We start from the raw sequence: 20,249 nt of genomic DNA on the forward strand, positions 1-20,249 counted from the left end.
ATACTCGCCAGAGGATTTCCAGGATAAAAAATATTACTGCTAATCTGTGCTTTCATTCTAATAAAATATCAGCATTCATTAGGAGATTAATTACTTCGGTATGCTCTACCAAATACACAAAGACAGTAATAGCACTGATACTGTAAATTCAGTAGCTATTTTGAAACTTTCCCAGCCCATCTGTTTAATAAACACGCCTACTGTGCAATTTAGAGTATGTGATACATACAAAGCAGTTAGAAAATTAATTTTCAATACATCACTTGACCCTTTATATTTACGACATGTTCACTTGCTAAGTTTTATCACCATTGTACATAGAGGAAAACAGTGTGTACTATAGCTCGATGAACTGAGAAAGATTTTCTAAAAATATTTTTGTGGCTGAATTTAGTGCTCACGAAAGAGACGTGCCAGAGTGGCTGAGCCGCAAGAAGTGCAGATGCTTGGCGCGCTGGCACGCGGGCGGTAGGAGGGCACGGCTCTCAGCTCACTTCCAGCGGATCCGCCACCCCTAGCTTCCCCGAGACAGAGCAGAGGCTGCCATTCAAACCAGCTCCAAGTTGGCTGGGTCATCTGGGCTTACAGGAGCTTTTGATCTCCCCTTTATGTCCCTCTTTGTGACCTGAGGGTCCAAACTCGAGACTAGCTGAGTGACCCTGACCTTCCCTGTCTGGATGTCTCACGCTGCTCGGTTTCTGCTAGCTTGCGGAGATCTTAAGACATGTTTAAGGTGACGACTAACTACATCAGCTCCTTTCCCGCTCACAAAGCATCTGATGGGGCTCTTGCGCCTCCATCATGAAAAGAGGCTCTCAGGAAGGTAACAGCAAAACCCTGGGGTTAATGGTATCAACTCCCCCATAGACTTCTTAGGGGCGGAGAGAGGGACAGTGCCTCCTGCGCTGTTTTATGTATTTTTGGGTTTGTGTTTCGTGGCTTCCGTTACATTCCACCAGCCTTCGTTTTCTACCGTGCCTCTTAGCTGATAATGGTTGAGGACACTGGCCTGATGAAAAAGAGGAGGAGGAGAAAGGAGAAGGTCTCTGATTAGCCACCCACGTAGGATCGCACAGTCTATCCATCTAGTGATAGAAAGTTGCACGTTTTTTTTTTTTAAACCTAATACAAAAATATTAACACTTCTGGACATTATAGGCATAAGTCGTTATATCTCTACAATATAATAATTTATACTGTACAGCTATAACAGATAACAAAAGGTGCAATCCTTTTAAAAAAATCACACAGTTCACATGTTTTTATCGTTTTATTTTTTAAGTATAAACTTTTTAAACACTTTACATAAATTAACTCCTCTGAGACTAATATCTGATGTACAGTAAATTGTAATTCATATAAAAATCCATAAACAACTTGTCTCACATAATTTACAAAAAAATCAGGGTTTCCTTTGCTTATCAGTGACAAGGGTTCTATTGGCCAGTTTTCTTCCCCCCAAGGCAAACCACATGAGCATTGTAAAATTCCTTAGAAATCCCCGCCCTGGCAGCAGAAGTCACGTGTGCCAATGTCCTTTTACAAACCAGCACAGGGAAAGCAGTTGGGTTGTCTAGAAACAGTAACTTTGCCCCACATTTTAAAATTAACAGATATCTATCACATCCTATGCAGAGAGACTACTTTTGTAAGCAAAGGTCGACAACGATAATACCTGGAAACACTGTATGCCTTTCTACCTTCGTCAGATACAGTGCCTCAGAGAACAAGATGGCCCAGAAGCAAAAGGTTTGGGCCACTTTCTTTAATGATCTGTTTTTCCTTGGAATACTTTCAGTCCAACTGAGTGCAGCGATATGCATATGTAAACATATTCTTTAAAGCCGATCACCTTTTAAGGTCATTCAGAAGGAAGTCTTTTGTTTTCTTTTTGTGGATTTTTTAAAATAGCAGTCTGATTCTCCCGGAAGGCTCTTCGGTGCCGGAGAGTCCCCCTCGGATTGTGCTACAGACAGATCTGAGCAGAGGTGGGGGAATGGGGCGGTGCTGGGGCTGGAGGGGCAAGTGGTGCCCCGCCGGCTCGGTCCCCGCAGGGGTGGTGGCGGCGGCGCGCGCCTCCCTGCCGCCGGCCCGGGGGTTACCTCTTGCCGATCTCGCTCTGGCGGAGGAACTGGATGTTGTTAGCGCTGTCGGCCAGCTCGGGGTACTGCTCCACCGAGAGTACGTAGTACCCGTCGTAGCCCTGCACCTTGCCGGCGCTCAGCAGCTGCCGCTTCTCGCCCTCCGTCCAGAGGCGCGCGCCCTCCTCGCCGTCGCGCACGCGCTGCTGCTCGCGCGCCCAGGCCCGGGCGAGCGCGCGCTGCCGCGCCTGCTCCAGGATGCGCGCCTTCTCCTCGTCCAGGGTCATGCCGTAGCGCACGTGCAGCGCCAGCGCGCCGAACTGCATCTCCACGTCGGCGAACCTGCGAGTCCTGCCGTTGACTACGGTGGTGGACTGTGACACGGTCACGTTGATGCCATTCTCCAGCGCCTTGCGGCCGCTGGTCAAGCGCAGAGTGCCCAGGTCGCTCTCCGGCGTGCTGGTCTTGATGAAGTAGTGCGTGTCCTTGCCCTCGATGGTGAAGTGCAGGTTCTCCAGGTAGAAGGCGTTGTTGAGCACGGCCGCCACCTTGATGCAGTCCTCGTTGGCGATGTTCAGCACATTGGTCTGCACGCGGCCCTGGCTCACGGCCAGCATGACGCCCTTGCCGATCAGCGACTTGACCGTGGCGAACCACAGCCACGACGGCGCGCCGCTGCCTTTGCGCCTGCTCACCTGCACCTCGGCCATCTTCCCCAGGGACAGGAAGGCCTTGGCCTGCCTCGCCACTTGCTGCTGGACTCCAAAAATGGGCTGCAGAGAGAAACAGACCCACAGGATGGGTTAGAGAACAGTCGGGCTCTTCTGGCCCCAGGGAGCCAGGCTTCCGGGGGGTGCTCCAGTTCTGGGCAGAAATGAAATGCGGGGGAGTGGGGCGCGGGGTGGCGGGGGGTTGTTGATTAAAACCTCAGTAGGTTCTTTAGAGGGAGAAGGCAATGGCACCCCACTCCAGTACTCTTGCCTGGAAAATCCCATGGATGGAGGAGCTTGGTAGGCTGCAGTCCATGGGGTCCCTAAGAGTCGGACATGACTGGGTGACTTCACTCTCACTTTTCACTTTCATGCATTGGAGAAGGAAATGGCAACCCACTCCAGTGTTCTTGCCTGGAGAATCCCAGGGACGGGGGAGCCTAGTGGGCTGCCGTCTGTGGGGTCTCACAGAGTCGGACACGACTGAAGCGACTTAGCAGCAGCAGGTTCTTTAGAAATGAAAAGGCTAAAAAACCCTGGGGGGAGGAATGCACTCAAGACCGTGCTGCCCTCAAGTTGATCCCAATATGTTTTGAAAGGTAAAAAGAGGTAACTCCATCATGTATGTGTCAAGAGCTTTTTAGTTTCTAATGTGGGTGAAATGGGCTCAGTGGTAAGGAATTCGCATGCAGTGCAGGATTTGCAGGAGACTTGGGTTCAGATCCATGTGCTAGGAAGATCCCCTGAAGGAGGGCATGGCAACCCACTCCAGTGTTCTTGCCTGGAAATCCCACAGACAGAGGAACTTGGTGGGCTACAGTCGAAAAGGTTGCAAAGCAGCTACAAGACTGAGGCGACTTAGTCCGCACAGATGAAGGTGGGCAAAATATTCAGGTTTTTGCCTTTTCTCTTTCTGTTTCTAGATACCCTTTTCCCAGGCTCACCCCATTTGGGGAACCAGCTTACCAGATGGTCCATCCCAGCAGCTTTCTCCATGGGAGGCTGGTGAGAAAGCGCCAAAATGCAGAGGAAGGTTGTAAAGCCTGGGGGGGCTCCAGTTGGATCACCCAGTCCCACTTTAAGCTAAAGTCCCACTTTAAAGCACATGATTTTAATTTACTTACAGGCGTGTGCTTTAATTTAGGTAAACTCTGTACTGTCTCCCGGTGAACAGAGCTTTCAGCTGAATTTGACTGTATAACTGACGGACTGAAACGGGCCAGGATGAGCGCACAGTGGGCGGACAGCTGTCAACGAGTGTTTATCGCTTTAGGAAAACATTTGTTTTTTGCAGACTGAGGGACAGTGGGCCTTCTGCATTCACAAGGGTTTTAAATTGGGGGCATCTTAGGCATCTCTTAGACTACCAGATGTTCCTCTGGCCAGCATTTTCCCCAATTGGAAGCACGTGTTTCGTTTGCAGCGGTGAAAGACACATTTGTTTTCTATTCTCCAGGCATCCTTGATGTCTTTGCTGGCGATTCCCTAAGCTGTCCTTATGGTGCACTTCTCGTGACAGAGAACCTGAACTGTATGGAAAAGGCTGCCTAGGAAAAAAGGTGGCAAATCCATTTGTACAGTATGACTTAACTGTTTTCAGACATGTTGGAAAGTCATCTGCAGTTATTACCTGCTCAAAGGCATTAGCAGACTTAGGGATGTCTTCATGGCACTTGATCAGTGCAGGTATATTTGCAATTAGCAATGTTAAAATGGCTCCCAGGTCCCGGAAACTGAATGGGTTTTGCCTTTTAAATGTGAAGGTGACATCTGAGAAAGGAATTGCTTTTAAGTTAAGTATGAAACATGTACCAGAAAGCAGAGGTATTGGCTTTGTGTGTATGTGTATGTGTGTTTTAGCCAGGCTTGCCTTTTCATTTTGAGTTCATTGCGATTACAGGAAATTGCTCAAGGGGGGAAATTAATCTAAGAAACACTGTGCTCTCTTCTTATCATTATGGGGTAACCCAGTTTCTTGATCTTTAATTATTTTTGCTTTAAGCTAGAAATTCTGATAGTTTGTTGTTGCATTGCTTTCTGATCTCTGAATGGTCGGAATTAAAAAGTGTCATTTTGTGAAATGGCAGCTTTGATTTCACAATTTTCCATTCTTTCTCCTTTTATTTCTCAGAAAGGTTCCAGGCCTCCTGGTCTGTTAGTTTCAGGAAAATTTCATAAACACCTAGTGGTAGGTGGAGCTTTACCGGAGGCCATTTTATTTTTAATCTTTTTCCCTTGAAAACATGGCTAACATTTTAAAGAAGTGGAACTTTGTGGCATTGTTGGTGAGCTGCTAATTTGTAACATGAATTCCCTGTCCTCCTGTTTATTGTATCTTTGCCTTAAGGTCCCGAATCTTATAAACGTGCATTCCTGGGGTTCTCTGTAGAAGCCCTGCACTCAACAACGAGCTTTCATATTTTATTACTGTTTGATAATGTCTTTCTGTTTTTATTAGCATCACTAAAAGCAGACTGAAGCCTGTTTCACAGGCCCCTGGTCTGCTGAACAGAAATGCAAGACAGAAGTGGTGCTTTCTTTCCTGAGTCCAAAAAAAAAAGTCTTTGGTCCCCAGGGAGTCTGATTAAACAGGGGACTATAAGGCACAAGCAAGCCCTTTGTCACCCTTCATAGTTTCGCTTTTTGTCTCTTACCGGTATATCATCCCACTGCTGACTCTTCACGAGTTCGTAAGAAGGCTCCGTTAAATCAAATTTGGGCACAGGGAATCCAGGAATAGCATTGTGCAGATGGAAGCCAAAGGTCACCAGCCAGCTGTTAACATCTAGGAAAAGAAGGTCCAAAATGAAAGACTTCCGAGTTCACTTTGTGCTTTCCGACACTGAGAACCTTACCTGAAAACCCCGCCTTCACAAATGGTAACCTGAGCAAGAGCTCCTGTTTGCCTCTGCCCTACAATTAAAAACACTATTTTCAGACATGGTAAAAATACCTTCAGTGGCCGAAGGAAGTGAGGCAAGGGCCACAGACAGTGTGGATAATAGAGACTCACTTAGACAGATGGGTACCCAGTCCCACCTGGAAGTTGCAACCCGTGCTGGTAATAGTGGTGGTTTTTTTTTTTTTTTAAGTTGAATAACAATGCCTAGCAGTGTGAAAGAGACATGGTTGTTGAACACAAATGACATCTGTAGTTAGTGAAGGCTGGTCTTAACTAGAAGTCCTGTGTTATTAGCATTCCAAAGTGGCTGCCCAAGGATATGCAAGTTTCCACCACCCATTTTCTATTAATAAAAACCCCACATCGAGTGTATGAAAATCAACAGTCAACTCTTAATCAAAGATGAATGCCAAAAGCTGGCCGAGGGCACGGAAGTTCTGATTCCCATCAGTTCTGACTTCAAAGGCTCACTGCACACAGGTGGAGACAAACTTTTAAGGGAGAGAAGCTGGAAACCTTTAAGATGGTATTTTAAAATATTGCCATGTGACTCCAAAAGCCATTACACTGAGAATAAAGCTTTTATTCTATTCTGGAGGTTATGCTGTTACAGAACTACTCAGCAGGCTTGCAGCTTTATGAGTACAGTTGGGTGTAGATTATTTTATATATTAAGCACATTGCTGGAAAATTTGAAATTGCATTTCACCTAATATATTTTATGCTGTTCCATCTCTCTTTTGATGTTTTTCAAAAAATGCTGCTGTGGCATTCCCTGGCGTCCGTGTTGCTAGGAGAGGATGAATTCAGGAGCGGTGGGTTGCCAGCCTCTCGGGCAGCCACTGTCAACACCTCTTAAATAAGCAGTGGGGGACTGCTTGTTGGAATGATGGAGGTCACTTGCTCCCTGATTCCTTCTCCAGGGCACCAACTCACACCTCTCTGTCAGGCTGGCAGGTCCCTTTCTGCAGGCATCATATAGGCTATAAACTTAATGGTATGCTCCCTCTTTTTTAAATTAAAAAATATTTATTTATTTGGCCAATATTTATTTGGTCTTGGCTGTGGCACTCAAGAGCCTTCACTGTGGCCTGAGCTGTCTAGTTATGGCAAGAGGACTTAGCTGTGCCAGGGCATGCAGGATCCTGGTTCCCCAACCAGGAATCAAACCAGAGTCACCTGCACTGCGAGGCAAATTCTAAGCTGCTCAACCACTAGGGAAGTCCCATCCCTATTTTAAATGGAGGGCTGGTGGTGGTGGCGGTGGAGAGAGAAAAACCCCAAGTTCGTTGCATAGGAGAGAAGTGATATATGTGTGTGCGCATGCACGCATGTGCATAAGATTGGAGGGGGGCTTGGTTTATGTTTTAGAGAAAATTTTTGAATGGGGTTAGAGGTACTCCTACTATGAACGCTGTCTGTGAAGCAGTGAGAAATCAGAGGCTCTTAACATGTTGAAGGTTTTGCCCAGATACTGGGACATGAATGCAGATGTGTACTGGGGAACCCTGAAGGAGAATACCCATTTGGGTGTTGCTGAGTCAGGATGCTGACAGCAGGGACTTGGAGCGGGTTCGTTGGAGAGAGAGCTAGGCGAAGCTGGAGACAGTCTGCGGAAGCGGGAAGCAGATGTGAGATGAACAGGGGCAGTATTTTGAGAGCTGTACTGAGAACTGAGAAGATAGAACATCCTGGCATGCTTCAAATATTGAACAAGGAGAGAGACAGCCAGACGGAGCATCTAACACGAGGCAAAAACAAAACAGAAAACCCCAAACCAAACCAAACACAGAAAAAGAAAACGGGGAATAACCTTCCTCTAGGAAGCACAAACAAGGGGGTTAATTATGGCAGTGTAACTCAGGAATAAAGTGGAAACAGAAGGGCTCAGCGTCCCTGGGGCCGAGGATGAGTGGAGATCTCTGCTCGCTGAAGGGAAGCCCTGTGGACTGTGGGTGGGAGCGTAAATTTGTGCAGCCACCAAGGAAAGAAAGCAGGATGGAGGGTCCTCACAAAGCTAAGACCCGAATTCCCATGTGATCCAACAGTCTCTCTTCTGGCTAGTTATCCCCCAAATGCGAAAACACTAATTTGAAAAGATACACGCTCCTCTGTGTTCACTGCAGCATTCTTACAATAGTCAAGATAAGGAAACGCCCTAAGTGCTTATCCATAGATGAATGGATAAGGAAGAATCGGTGTATGCCTATACATACCTAGACACACAATGGAATGTTAGTCGCAAAAAATAAAATCTTTCCATTTGTAACAACATGGATGGATCTTGAGAGTATTATGCAAAGTGAAGTAAGTCAGATGGAGAAAGACCAATACTGTATGATTTCACTTGCATAACGTTTTTTTTTTTTGCTGCACCACATGGTGTGTGGGATCTTAGTTTCCTGATCAGGGATTGAACCCCGGGCCCCCAGCAGCAAAAGTGTAGAGTCTTAACCACTGGACCCCCAGGGTATTTCCCTAATTCCTCTGAAACAAATGATCAAACCAAGCATGCAGCAGAGACCGGAGTAGTAGTGGCTACCCGGGGGGAGGAGACGGGGGGGAAGGACAAAGTGGATTAAGGGCATCAGCTTTCTGGTGACAGATGTTGAATAAGTTTTGGGTGGTACACTGTAGTGTATACAGAAGTAGAAACGTAATGTTGTACACATGAAACATACAATGTTATAAAGCAGTGTTACCTCAATAAAGAGTAATGAAGCTTATTACAGAGAACTAGAGTTTTGCTTGGGCTTCCCTGGTGGCTCAGATGGTAAAGAATCTGCCTGCAATGCAGGAGACCTGGGTTCGATCCCTGGGTAGGGCAGATTCCCTGGAGAAGGGGATGGCTACCCACTCCAGTATTCTTGCCTGGAGAATCCCATGGACGGGGCTACAGTCCATGGTGGTCCAAAGAGTCGGACACCATTGAGTGACTAACACTTTCACTTTTTTTCCACTACTACTTAAAGCAGAATTGCATGTTATTGTATTTTATACCACAAAGTAGGATTGCTATCCCCATTTTATTGTTGCGGAAACAGACTCATAAAGTCATGTGACTTGTCTAAAAGGCACATGACCTGTTGTTGGAGAGGCATTCAGATTGGAACTCCAGTTTGGGGGCTTCAAGGTCATGTTTTCCGCAAGCCACCCCCCCCCCCCCACCATGTCCCTTCCCTTCAAATGGCATGCCTAGATTCCATGTCATTTCAGGAAATCTGTGGTCTTGTGCGCTGGCTGGCAGAATAGGAAGTAACAGACTATGTCCCAGTGTCCCTCTATTGGGTTCTCCTTGGTTTCATTGAAAACATTAGACATTCGATTTTTTTTTTAAAGACATTTGATTTTGCAGGAGAAAGGCATCAAGTTAAACCCCCAGCAGTTATTTTATGGATTCAATCATTAACTCAGTACTTGGAAAGGAAAAACAATTCTGCTTACCTGTGATGTAGTCTTTCACATCATGGATTTTGCTTGCTGGGTTGTTATTCCTAAACATATACAGGTTAAAGGGAGCTGGGTCCTTCCCAATTCTTTTCCAGATTTCTATGTCAGGTGTTGTCCACCGTCCTGCCAAAATGTCATAATCCCTTTCTCCAAAATGGATTAATTTTGTGAGTGGGTCATACAAGCCACCGTGAAATCCAATTACCAGCTGGAAGTCAATATTGGAGTCGAAATAGATCTCACCATAGGCGGTGTACTGAATCTGTTTGAGCATAAGCCCGTTGCTACTGAAAACAGCCAGGGGTGTCCCTGTGTTGTCTGATGCGATGTAGAATTCATCCCCGCTGCTGATTTCCATGGCAAAGAGATGTCCTTGGAGATCGTAATAGAGGGAGGTGATCTCTGAACTCGAGTGGTTGTAGACGTGAGTAATTCTGGTGGGGTAAGTGAGGTCCGCATAGAAAAACTGCAGGTGCTGTCCCAGACTGGTCTTGCTGGACACGCGCCTCCCCAGGCCATCGTAACGATAGATCACCGTCCAGCCGCTGCCTTTACTGTAGACACGGGTCAGAAGCCCCTTGGAGCTGTACTCGAAGATCTCGGTGCCTCTCTGGCGCAGGAACCCATCCTCATCCAACCGGTACTGAACGTCACCCAGCCGGGTGATCCTGTCTCGCAGGTCGTAGCGGAGCGGGGTCAGCCGCGCGCTGCTACTCGGATTCAGCAAGTGGAGATTCCCATTCAGGTCGTAGTTATAACGCCACATGATTTTTTCATTCAGGTAGACCGTCTGGAGCTGTCCGTCGACGTCATACTCATAAGCGTACTTGGTGGTGTTGGCGAAGGGCCCTATTTTAATCTCTCTCTTGGTTACCCGACCCATGTTGTCATACTGAATTGTAATCCAGTACATGAGCGACCTGAATATCTCATACTGAATCTCCTTGATCCGGCCGTGGGCATCGAAGTGCTTTGTGTAAGTCATGACAGCTGTGGAGATGATCTGGTTAATATCGTAATAGATGACGCCGAATTTTCCGAACTGCTCCACTTTGCCCGAAATGTCGTCGAACTGATAGAGGTCAATGGGCAGGGGAGTCTCATTGATGACACCTTGCATGCTGGTCACCCGAAAACTGTTGTCATAGCTGTAGTCGAATCTCGCGTTCACCATACCGTCTTCGCTGAAGCGGAAGATCTGCCTGTCAATCAGGGGGCCGATCTGCCTGTATCTAATGGTGCAAATGAAACCATCGCTCTGGAGGTTTACTGTTTTGAGCACTCCCGCCGTCTCATCGTAGGTGAAACTGACCCGCGTACTGTCGTATAAGATCTCCGAGAGCCTGGTCTGCCTTCGATACTTGAATAAGACCCTCCTGCTGGTCCCCAGGAAAGCCGTCTGCAGAAGCAACCCCTCCTCATTGTAGTCGGTGATGACCGAGGCGTTGCTCTCCGGGGGGTTGTATATGTTGCGGTAGTAGCCGATGGAGCGGATGGTCTGCATGCTGTGGCGAGCCACGCTGGGCATGGTGATGGCAGAGAGCTGGTCCCACATGTCGTATTCAAAGATGTACTGCCGCTGGCTATGGAGCAGAAGCACCATGGACTGCAAAGAGGGAGCATGCCATTAGCCTATATTTGCGAATGAGGGGGCGGGAAGTAAAAGTAGATGTAGTGACCACAAAGACGCAAAAATAGTCCGCCTGAGAAAATGATTTTTGTTTTAATTGAGTTCTCCTTGACCTTCCCTGTCCTTAACGATTTCCTGCCTAATTTGCCTGGATGCTTAATTGCCAGCGGTTTCGCACTGAGTGCCTCAACTCTCATAATGGGCCGTCAGGATCAGACTTTTTTTTTTTTTTTTTTGTATCCGGCATTCACAGCCAAGCAGCAGATTGTCAATGGATCTGGATAAGTCATAATACAAGCATGAGCAAAGCTGCTTCAAAGACAATATTTCATGGGGAAAACAGCATATGGGAAGTGCAGTCCTGTCCATAATTAGCAATTATTTAGTAAGGTGGCTTTTCCCCAAACATTTCATGGAAGAGCCATTCAAATCATGCTTGAATTTCCCGTGGACTTGGAGGAGGAGCAAAGCATTCAAAATATTTATTTTATAAAGAAGAGACATAAAATTAGCCCCTAAAGGGACTGTGTGTACATAAAGCATCATCAGCAACACTGCTTGGTTAATCGCTTGGTGAACAAGAGCTGTCAATGCTCTCATTAGGAATATGGATCCAGAGATGGTTTTTTGTTTGCAAATTCTTTACATGACATCTGAAATGACAATGAAATCTGCATTCTGAAATTTCCTTTTGTAAGAACCAAATCTGACTTGTCCCTTAGGTGCAGTAAGGATGGTTTCTGGGCTATACACTGCTTGGGTGCTAAGTTATGAGGTGGATAAATATATGACTCAACGTAAGCTTGGCTTATTCTTCAAGTGATTTCAGAATGACAAAAGACAGTTTATTAGGCCAAGGGAGAGGTCAACCCGGAGGCTGGTTTGGTAGCTCTGCAGTGTACAGAGAGCGGGTGGTTCTTTCCTCTGGGAGGCTCCCTCTAAACCCTGTTAGACCAAATGGAGTGATGGCCAAACTGGGTGGATGGTCAGACTAGGAGCTGATCCCCCTCTCCTCTCCCCCTGACACCGGGATGTACTCTTTGCTTTTGACATAAAAGCGCATAACCCCTTGTCTAGGCTTACTGCTTCTCCTATCGTCTGCTGTTTTTCAAATGCAGTTGTTTGTCTGACTCAGGCTTCTGCAGGATCTCCTCCATGGACACATCTGGGGGCAATTTTTGTGTGCAGGTTGTGTGCCCAATGTCTTGAGACTTGTTGCTAATGGTTTGAGTTCTTCCAAGGAAGGCCTGGACCATTGCTGAATTCACAGAACCCTGTTGGCAGTCACTTAGAATCACGTATGGAGAAGGCAATGGCACCCCACTCCAGTACTCTTGCCTGGAAAATCCCATGGACAGAGGAGCCTGGTAGGCTGCAGTCCATGGGGTCGCTAGGAGTCGGACATGGCTGAGTGACTTCACTTTCACTTTTCACTTTCAAGCATTGGAGAAGGAAATGGCAACCCACTCCAGTATTCTTGCCTGGAGAATCCCAGGGACGGGGAGCCTGGTGGGCTGCCATCTATGGGGTCACACAGAGTTGGACACGACTGAAGTGACTTAGCAGCAGTAGCAGAATCACGTAGGTAGTAAAATATTACTTGCTTTGCCATGAATACATGTTGGCTTAGGGTGCCTGTCCTGGTGAGGAAATGGAAATGGTTTGGGTGGGTTTTAGGGATTTGGGAGAGATACTGAGAACGTGCTCATTGGCTTTTCTGACCCCTGTTGATACGTGAAGGTGATCTCTGTTACGGCTGGGTCACTTTGACAGCGGCTCTTATCAATGGTATGCCCCTTGGCTCCCTTTAAAGATTTTTCAGTCACATTACGGTCACTACTCTCAATGTCGGGGGTCCGGGAATTTATTCTATTAATTTATTTTTGGCCAAGAGATCTTAGTTCCCTGACCAGGTCTTTAGGAAGAGGAGTCTGTGTATAGTCCGTCTAGAATTATCTGAGCTGACTTACATGCAAGAGGCTGGTCCAGAGCACCTCTGGGGGAGAGCAAGATGGGGTGCGTGAGGGGCACAGCGATGCAGATGTGAGTGTGTGGAGGACAGAGGTCACTCCGCACAGTCGAAGAAGGGCAGTCTGAGCTTGCGAGCGGCACTTGTGCCTCAGTGGCCCTGTGGCTGCTGGCGGAGAGGATCACTGGGAGCAATGGGAGGCACCGAACTCAAAACCAGGGCGAACCTTCATCTCAAAGGGGAATGAAACCCCTCATGAAGATGCTCTCTGCAGGATTCGGTCTCTTTCAGAAAGGAATTACAAGGAGGTGGTCCTCCCCATACCTCCTTTTGCTTTCATTCCCTTTTAACCCTGGTCACTACCTGAAACCTGGCGCCCTGCACACGTGTAAATGCATCTTTTTTGGTAGCATGTTACTGTCTTAAGCATGGGTTCCCTTTCAGTGCAGACGAAAGGGGAGAGGGCCCGGAGGCCCGGAAATGTGGCTTGCTTAGGAAACGGCTTCTTTTGGTTACTGATGCGTAAATAGGATCTATGGGCTTTTTACCGTTATGTCGAAGCTCTGCCAGGAACGACACATACCTGACAGCTTTAACTGTGCGAACCTGTAAGGCGCTTTCTGAAACGAAAAAGCTCGTGCTGAGATGATTTACAAAAGACTTACAAGCTCAAGGTCTAATGTGTGAATGTTGTCCACGGATGAGCTTGGCAGGTGGGCGGTGGTGGTGTTTGTTTACAGCGTAAGTCATGTAAAAGGGTCTCAGAGAGCCAAACTTTACTAAGGAGAAACATCGTGGCTGATGCGCAGATTCCTCCGTGCTCTAAGGCTGTGACTTACATATGGATGCTCAGAATAGTAAATGGAACTCAGTCAAGTACCGGTGGCCCCGCCTCCTGCCCCGCCCTTCCCCACTGTGCGTCCGGGCAATTTGCATACTGGAAAAGACCAATCATTGCTTTCCTATGTTCCCTCTCTGGGTGCAGCATACCTTTTCCAAGTATGTGTAACTCCAGGTTTTACCGTCAGCAAAAACCCGGGACACAATCCTTCCCTGTCCGTCATAATCGACTTTCTCGCTGGTGGTTCCTCGCTGGATGCTGGCAATTTGACCCGTGGACGAATAGGTGACATTGACGGCCATCAGCTTGCTGCTCGGTAGCCAGAGAGTCGGGTGCCCTGCCGTGTCGTAGGCGATCCTCAGGAGAAATTTACGGTGGTCATCATAGATCTTCTCTGTCTTTGTCGTTCGATCAAAGTCAACTGAAAGGAGGTTTCTGCCATTAACCTGGTACAACACAAACAAGATGATAAAATAAATCATGCTGTCCCAATACCAGCCCCTTATTACTCTTCAGGGTCCCTGCTATTGTTTAAACACCATTTATGATGATTGATTCTCTTTGTCAGTAAATTAATTTAGCAACTTCTTGGGTACAAGTGCAAGGCAGTAGATTAACTGCTCTTTTAAAAGGTTTCATTAAGCAGAGAGACAGCCTGGCGTTTGTTCAAAACCCTTTCAATTAAATTTTGTAAACTTAAGCAACTGATAAGAAAAATGCCGAGATGTATTTACTTTCAAGTTTGCTCAGAAGATAGGAAGGTGGTAAGCCTGACATCGCTGCAAATTACTCAAAGCCCCGCCCTCCCAGAAGACACTGGGAAATAACTGCTCACTAGATTAATCATGGCTACATTAAATAAAACGGTGGTAAATGTGATTCCAGCCCTTTGAAGAACAGTTAAGTAGAAGCTGGAGTCCACATTACTGTAAATTATTAATCAGTTTAAATGGCAGGAGGTTACAAACACGATCCTCGCTTTGGGCTGAGTGCTGAAATGTCACAATTTTTTGGAATGCCTTTTTCTTTGATAACATCTGGTTAACTGGCAAGGACTTCAGATCCTTCGCTCAGACATCTACACAGTCTGACCACCGTGCTTACTTTACAAATCAAGCCCCATGTTGTCCTAGGAGCTCCGTGGGGCTCTCTGCCACGCTCAGAATCCACAACTACATCTGGCTTTACTGTCTGTGATCCAAGGTGCACACCAGCCAGCGTTCGTTGCTATGGTGGACACGTGGCCTTGGTTAAATTCTGCTTTATACACGATCTACAGGGTTTGCAGAAGGCCAGGGCCAGTCCATTCTTTTGATTTTCTACTGCCCCTTTGTGATAATGGTGGCTTCTCCATATCAAAATGCTCCTCAACTGCTCAGACTGTTACAAGTTAAATGGGAAAATCTTAACCTTAAATGACCATGTCCTAGCTAGAACCTTCAAAATGACAGCTCCAGTTGATCACTTATACACACACACACACCAATATTATTACCTGGGAAATCCCATGGACTGAGGAGCCTGGTGGGCTACAGTCCATGGGGTCAAAAAGTTCACAACAGAGCAAATGAACACCACCACATACACACACCACACCAATACATGTAAATACATATTTATGTACCTATAAAAGATACATGTATATTTATGTAAAATCTGGGATAAACATTTGTGTCTTCTATCATGGCCATTAAACAAGACCCATGAAAAAATACTCCTTAAGCTTTTGTTTGAACTCTTCCAATTAGCTCTTCAAGGGGAGTAGTGTGAAGTCCACAGAAAGATAAAGATACCAGCTGAAAAGAAGTTTATGTCTAAAGGCAAAGTGATTTTGGGGGAAAAAATGTCCAGAGAGATGATCCACAGCATACGAGAAAGCGGAGCCGGATGAAGTTAGGAGAGCTTAATTTTTCGGTTCTGTCATTGTGGATCCCTAGGTCAGGAAGATGCCCTGGAGGAGGGCATGGCGACTCCGGTATTCTGGAGAATCCCTTGGACAGAGGAGCCTGGTGGGCTATGGTCCCTAGGGTCACAGAGTCGGACATGACTGAAGCCACTTAGCACCCACACATGATGTAGGAAAAAGAAAACAACTCTGGACCACAGGGCAACTGGTTAGTGTTGGTATGGGTATGTGTGTGCGTTGGAGGAGGAACCCGAGAATCTGAAAGCCCCATTTCCGCACCCACAGGGTCTAGGAGCTGCACAACTCTGGGCTCGTGGCCCTCAGAGTCTGTTTCGTCTCTCTGTAAATAAAGAGGTCGGAATGGAGTGTCAACTAATTAGTACTTGCCATGTGTATGTGTTAGTTGCTCGGTCATGTCCAACTCATTGCGACCCCATGGACTGTAGCCTGCCAGGCTCCTCTGTCCATGGGATTCTCCAGGCAAGAATACTGCAACAGCTTGCCATGCCCTTCTCCAGGAGATCTTCCCAGTCCAGGGATTGAACCTGGGTCTCCCACATTGCAGGCATATCCTTTATGGTCTGAGTCCCTAGGGAAACCCTGGGCATTTGCCATCTACCTCTTACAAGGATTAAATCATGTGCTACTTCAGCTTCTGACCTTCAACATCTCCTGAAAGGAGTTCAGCGTGGAGAGCAGAAATGAGACACTGTGTCCTGGAAAAGCTGGCAGGACAGGTATTCAGAAAGACACTCTCAGGGGCTGATTTCAGGAACCCAATGCTTCTCATATCTAGAAAAGCACTAAATTCCTTCATGGTGACGTCTGCTCCTTGTGACTAACAGAAACCTTCTGGAAAAATATGTGCTTGACTGCATGTATTATATACCCCTTCTCCAAAGTCACATATATACTGACCCTTCCCTTCTCTTTGGAACAGTTTCTCAGAGCTATCATTTTATATGATTCTGACCCGCCAGCTGAAGGCTTTCTGGGCTTCCGTTTTCCCAAGTGGAAGTGTCTGCAGATTAGTAGCTGAGCCTTCTGTGAATTCTGTGAGACTTTACAAGTTTCTCTTGGAAAAAGCCTGATGAAGGCACCGCTTGCCGAATGCTTTGTGTACCCTGGAAGGAAGCTACTGGCTAATGTTACAAAGATACAGTTTGAAGTCTACAAATTTACAGATTTGATTTGATATCAAATTAACTCAATACTGGACTGGCAGAATTCAGCTCTTCAGCTTTTATTTGCACACTTATGATGCCTGAGCTTCCCTCGTGGCTCAGATGGTAAAGAATGTGCCTGCAGTGCGGGAGACTGGGGTTTGATCCCTGGCTGGGAAGATCCCCTGGAGGAGGGCATGGCAACCCACTGCAGTATTCTTGCCTGGGAAATCCCCATGGACTGAGGAGCCAGGCGGGCTGCAGTCCACGGGGTCGTAAAGGGTCGGACACGACTGAGCACACAAGTGATGCCTGAAGAAGCGGCTTTACACAATTTAAACGCTTTCTGAGGGCTCTTGTGTTTCACACATCGTGACTTGGGAGGGAAACATAGGCCCCAGAGTGTTTAGGCTTGCCCTCCTTTGCCCTTCCTTGGGGTTATTCCAGGCTGTGAACAGCCAAGCAAGACCGCCCGTGTAGTGAGCGTCTGCGGATGGTGCGGCCCACGGCCTTGCCCCACCTTTTTGTGATTTACTCTGCATTCACCTTAATTTGTATCTCGGATCTTTATCGCCTTCCTGATTCCTCCTTGTCTCCACAGTGTTTCCTCTGGATCGAGCATAACAGAACATCTGTCCTGCAGATCTGGTAGGACTGTTGGACTAGCGATGGTAGAAGGGCCAAAAGACAGGTCTGGGACCCCTTCTTTGCAGGCCTGCACCTTGCTCCTGGGCTTCTGATTCATCTCCTTGGTTTGGGACTATGACTACATCACACTGAAGCGTCTAGAGCGTCTAACACGGCCATCCTGTGAGCCGCCACACCAAGCACACCACATACAGGAACACCTCGAAACACCACGAGACCAGACATCTGGGAAGCACTTCACATTTCCCTCTTATCCTGGCCAATGCCTTTCTTGGGTCCTCCAACGGAAGAGATGAGGAAAGAGTCAGAATGTGGCTGGTTTTCTCCACACTCCAACACAAGCCAAGGTTTTCACTGTTTTTACTATTTCCAGACACCAACCACTGTTATTCAATATGTAACGTTTCAGAAGATACTAACAACAAACAAAGGATTAGTCTCCAAAATATACAAACAGCTTATGGAGCTCAATATCAAAAAAGCAAACAACCCAATAAAAAAATGGGTGGAAGACCTAAATAGACATCTCTCCAAAGAAGACACACAGATGGTCAAGAGGCACATGAAAAGATGCTCAACATCACTAATTATTAGAGAAATACAGCTCTCCGCCCCCTCCCCTAAGGCCCTAACGTTCTCCTTTGGCAGCTGCACACACAGTGTGACACAATCCCACTTAACTATACCTGTATGAACCATGGCAATTCTGCAAACTTGTTTTGACAGTCATAAAGGGCTAGCAATGTTCCATGCCCCAAAGGCCTTTAATAAATAACATTTAAAAACATCGTTACATCGTATACTTCACCTAAGATTAAAAACCTATATAGTTGTTAAAATACCTTCAGCTACATGACAGTGAATCCAAATGTGACTAGGTAAGAGGCCACCATGAATTCCTCTGTGATGTACAGTGTTTCTTTGAGCTAAGCATAGAAAAATCTCCATTCTTCTATGGAAAAATGGTGGCAGTTAATCACAATGTCCCTTTGATATCGGGAGGGAGGGAGTTTGTTCCCTCTGGAAGGCTTGAAAAACTGAGGCTCAAACAAGTTAAACAGTGTCTGTCTGTCTGACAACACAGGGCACGATCAGACCATATGCAGGTATCTGCCATATGGGTCAGTATCTCGCCTCCCTGGTGTCCTTGTTAGAACGTCCACTGTCTGCAGATGGTTGTGCGTCCCCTCCACAGGTCAGAAGTGCCAACTGCTCTGCATGGCCCCCTCCAGGCCCTGCCGCTCAGATTATACAGTGAGACACAAGGATGTCACACACACGCGACGGGCATAGTAAGAGGTACATAACGGTCTTCGGAGCTACCATGTCTAGGTATGCCTTGAAATACCGCTTTGGCTTTCAAGTTTTGAGAATTTCTTTTTCAAACAATTCACTAAGTGTTTTCCTTTAAGGATAAGAGTTCTGGGTAAACTTAGATTACTTTTTTTTTTTTTTTTGACACGGACCATTTTCAAGGTCTACTGAATTTGTTACAACATCGTTTCTGCTTTATGTTTTGGTTTTCCGGCCAGGAGGCATGCAGGATGTTACCTCCCCGACCAGGGATTGAACCAACAGCCCCTGCATTGCAAGGCGAAGTCTTAACCACTGGACCACCAGGGAAACCCCCTAGAAGATGACTTTTCATTATTCAGATGCCATTATAATTTTGGGGAATTGATCAAAGGCTGATTCCAAGTTCAACCACTGACAAAAATCAGGACTATTAAAAACAAGCAACTGTTATGCAGGTCCTTAAAAAAAAAAATGTAGGTACAAACAAGTGAGCTAAGGAATTGTCAAATCTTTGTTCTGTTTTTCCACGATTTCCTCTGCTGGTTATTCCTATATATCCAACCCCTTTTCCTCTTAATACAGTTTCACAGAAAATGCTTTTCATGTTGCTCATTTCTTTTACAATTTTTCCTTTTCTCCTCTTTGCCCTTTTTATTTAAAAGCCACTGCATCTAGCGTTCTATCTATTATATCCATGTGATCTGTTCGATCTAGAGACAGGTTTGCTTCCTGCAGTCAGACGTTGGCAAGGATGTGCTATTCCTACAGCTTCTCTCTCAGAAAGACCTAAAGGCAATAACATAATCCATATTTTAAGCCTGGCTTTTTCTCATTCTTTCATTTATTGAATAAATATTTGACTGCCCACCCATAGGTCAGGCCCATAACTTCAAAACAAAAAGCACTTTCTGCTAGAAGATAAGGAAAGGCAAGAGAGGCGATGCCCTCCTGAGCGGCCCAAGTGGTAAAGAACCTACTTGTGCCCGATCCTCCAACCAGATTTTCAGAGCATCTCTTTCTCCCTGGAATTCCTCTCTTAGGAGCCACACAGGGGTGGAATGACCAGGCATGGCTGGCACATCCAAGCTTATCTTGAAAATAAGAAACCTTCCCTTGTGATCTTGGCGCCGTCTCCATGTGAGCCATCACACAGATCCGCTGGAAGTCTCCTTTCGGTGCAACTGAACAGGCCATTCTTAAATACTGGATTTTCTGAAATGGCCTGCTGAGGCACTGTCGGTCAGCTATTTAGAAACAAACTAACACCCATGCTTGTGTGCGCTGGTCTCTTCCTCCCCAAAGGAAGATTCACTTAGAATCAGGCTGAGAAGCAGAGACTTAAAATCCGATTTTCCCTCTGCTCTTCTTAATTTCTTTTTCTGTCTAGGAAAGCAGTGTTAGAGGGAAATAAAAGGATGCACTTAGGCCAGCTTGTCTCAAAGAACAGTGGGCCACGTGTTACGTGGTTACTTTCAGGGCAAAGCATTTCCCTGGTTTTCCCTCTTCTGCAGCTGTGTTTTCCTCACCAGCGAGCTAACCAGCTCTTTCCTATGCGTCTGTCGTGTGGGTCTATATGCCCACTATTTGTGCCTGTGGTTCACATTCTCTGGGTTAGAGTTACAGAATATGTAGTCATGCCTTCTGTTTTCAAAG

General features: G+C 46.5%; 1 protein-coding gene across 3 annotated transcripts in view; it reads right to left on the reverse strand.

Annotated features, from left to right (window-relative positions):
* The window catches only part of TENM3 (teneurin transmembrane protein 3), a 454,641-nt gene continuing 435,649 nt past the window's right edge, over positions 1,258 to 20,249 (reverse strand). For all 3 annotated transcript variants that reach the window (XM_018042106.1, XM_018042103.1, XM_018042105.1), the window contains 4 exons: positions 13,733 to 14,029; positions 9,138 to 10,749; positions 5,446 to 5,576; positions 1,258 to 2,854 (listed from right to left, as the gene is read on the reverse strand). In XM_018042106.1, the coding sequence (XP_017897595.1) occupies positions 2,099 to 2,854; positions 5,446 to 5,576; positions 9,138 to 10,749; positions 13,733 to 14,029 (2,796 nt within the window). In that variant the 3' untranslated portion in view covers positions 1,258 to 2,098. The remainder of the gene's footprint in view (positions 2,855 to 5,445; positions 5,577 to 9,137; positions 10,750 to 13,732; positions 14,030 to 20,249) is intronic.

This window comes from Capra hircus, chromosome 27, assembly GCF_001704415.2.
Source record: "Capra hircus breed San Clemente chromosome 27, ASM170441v1, whole genome shotgun sequence".
In the NCBI taxonomy this organism is placed as follows: Eukaryota; Metazoa; Chordata; class Mammalia; order Artiodactyla; family Bovidae; genus Capra; species Capra hircus.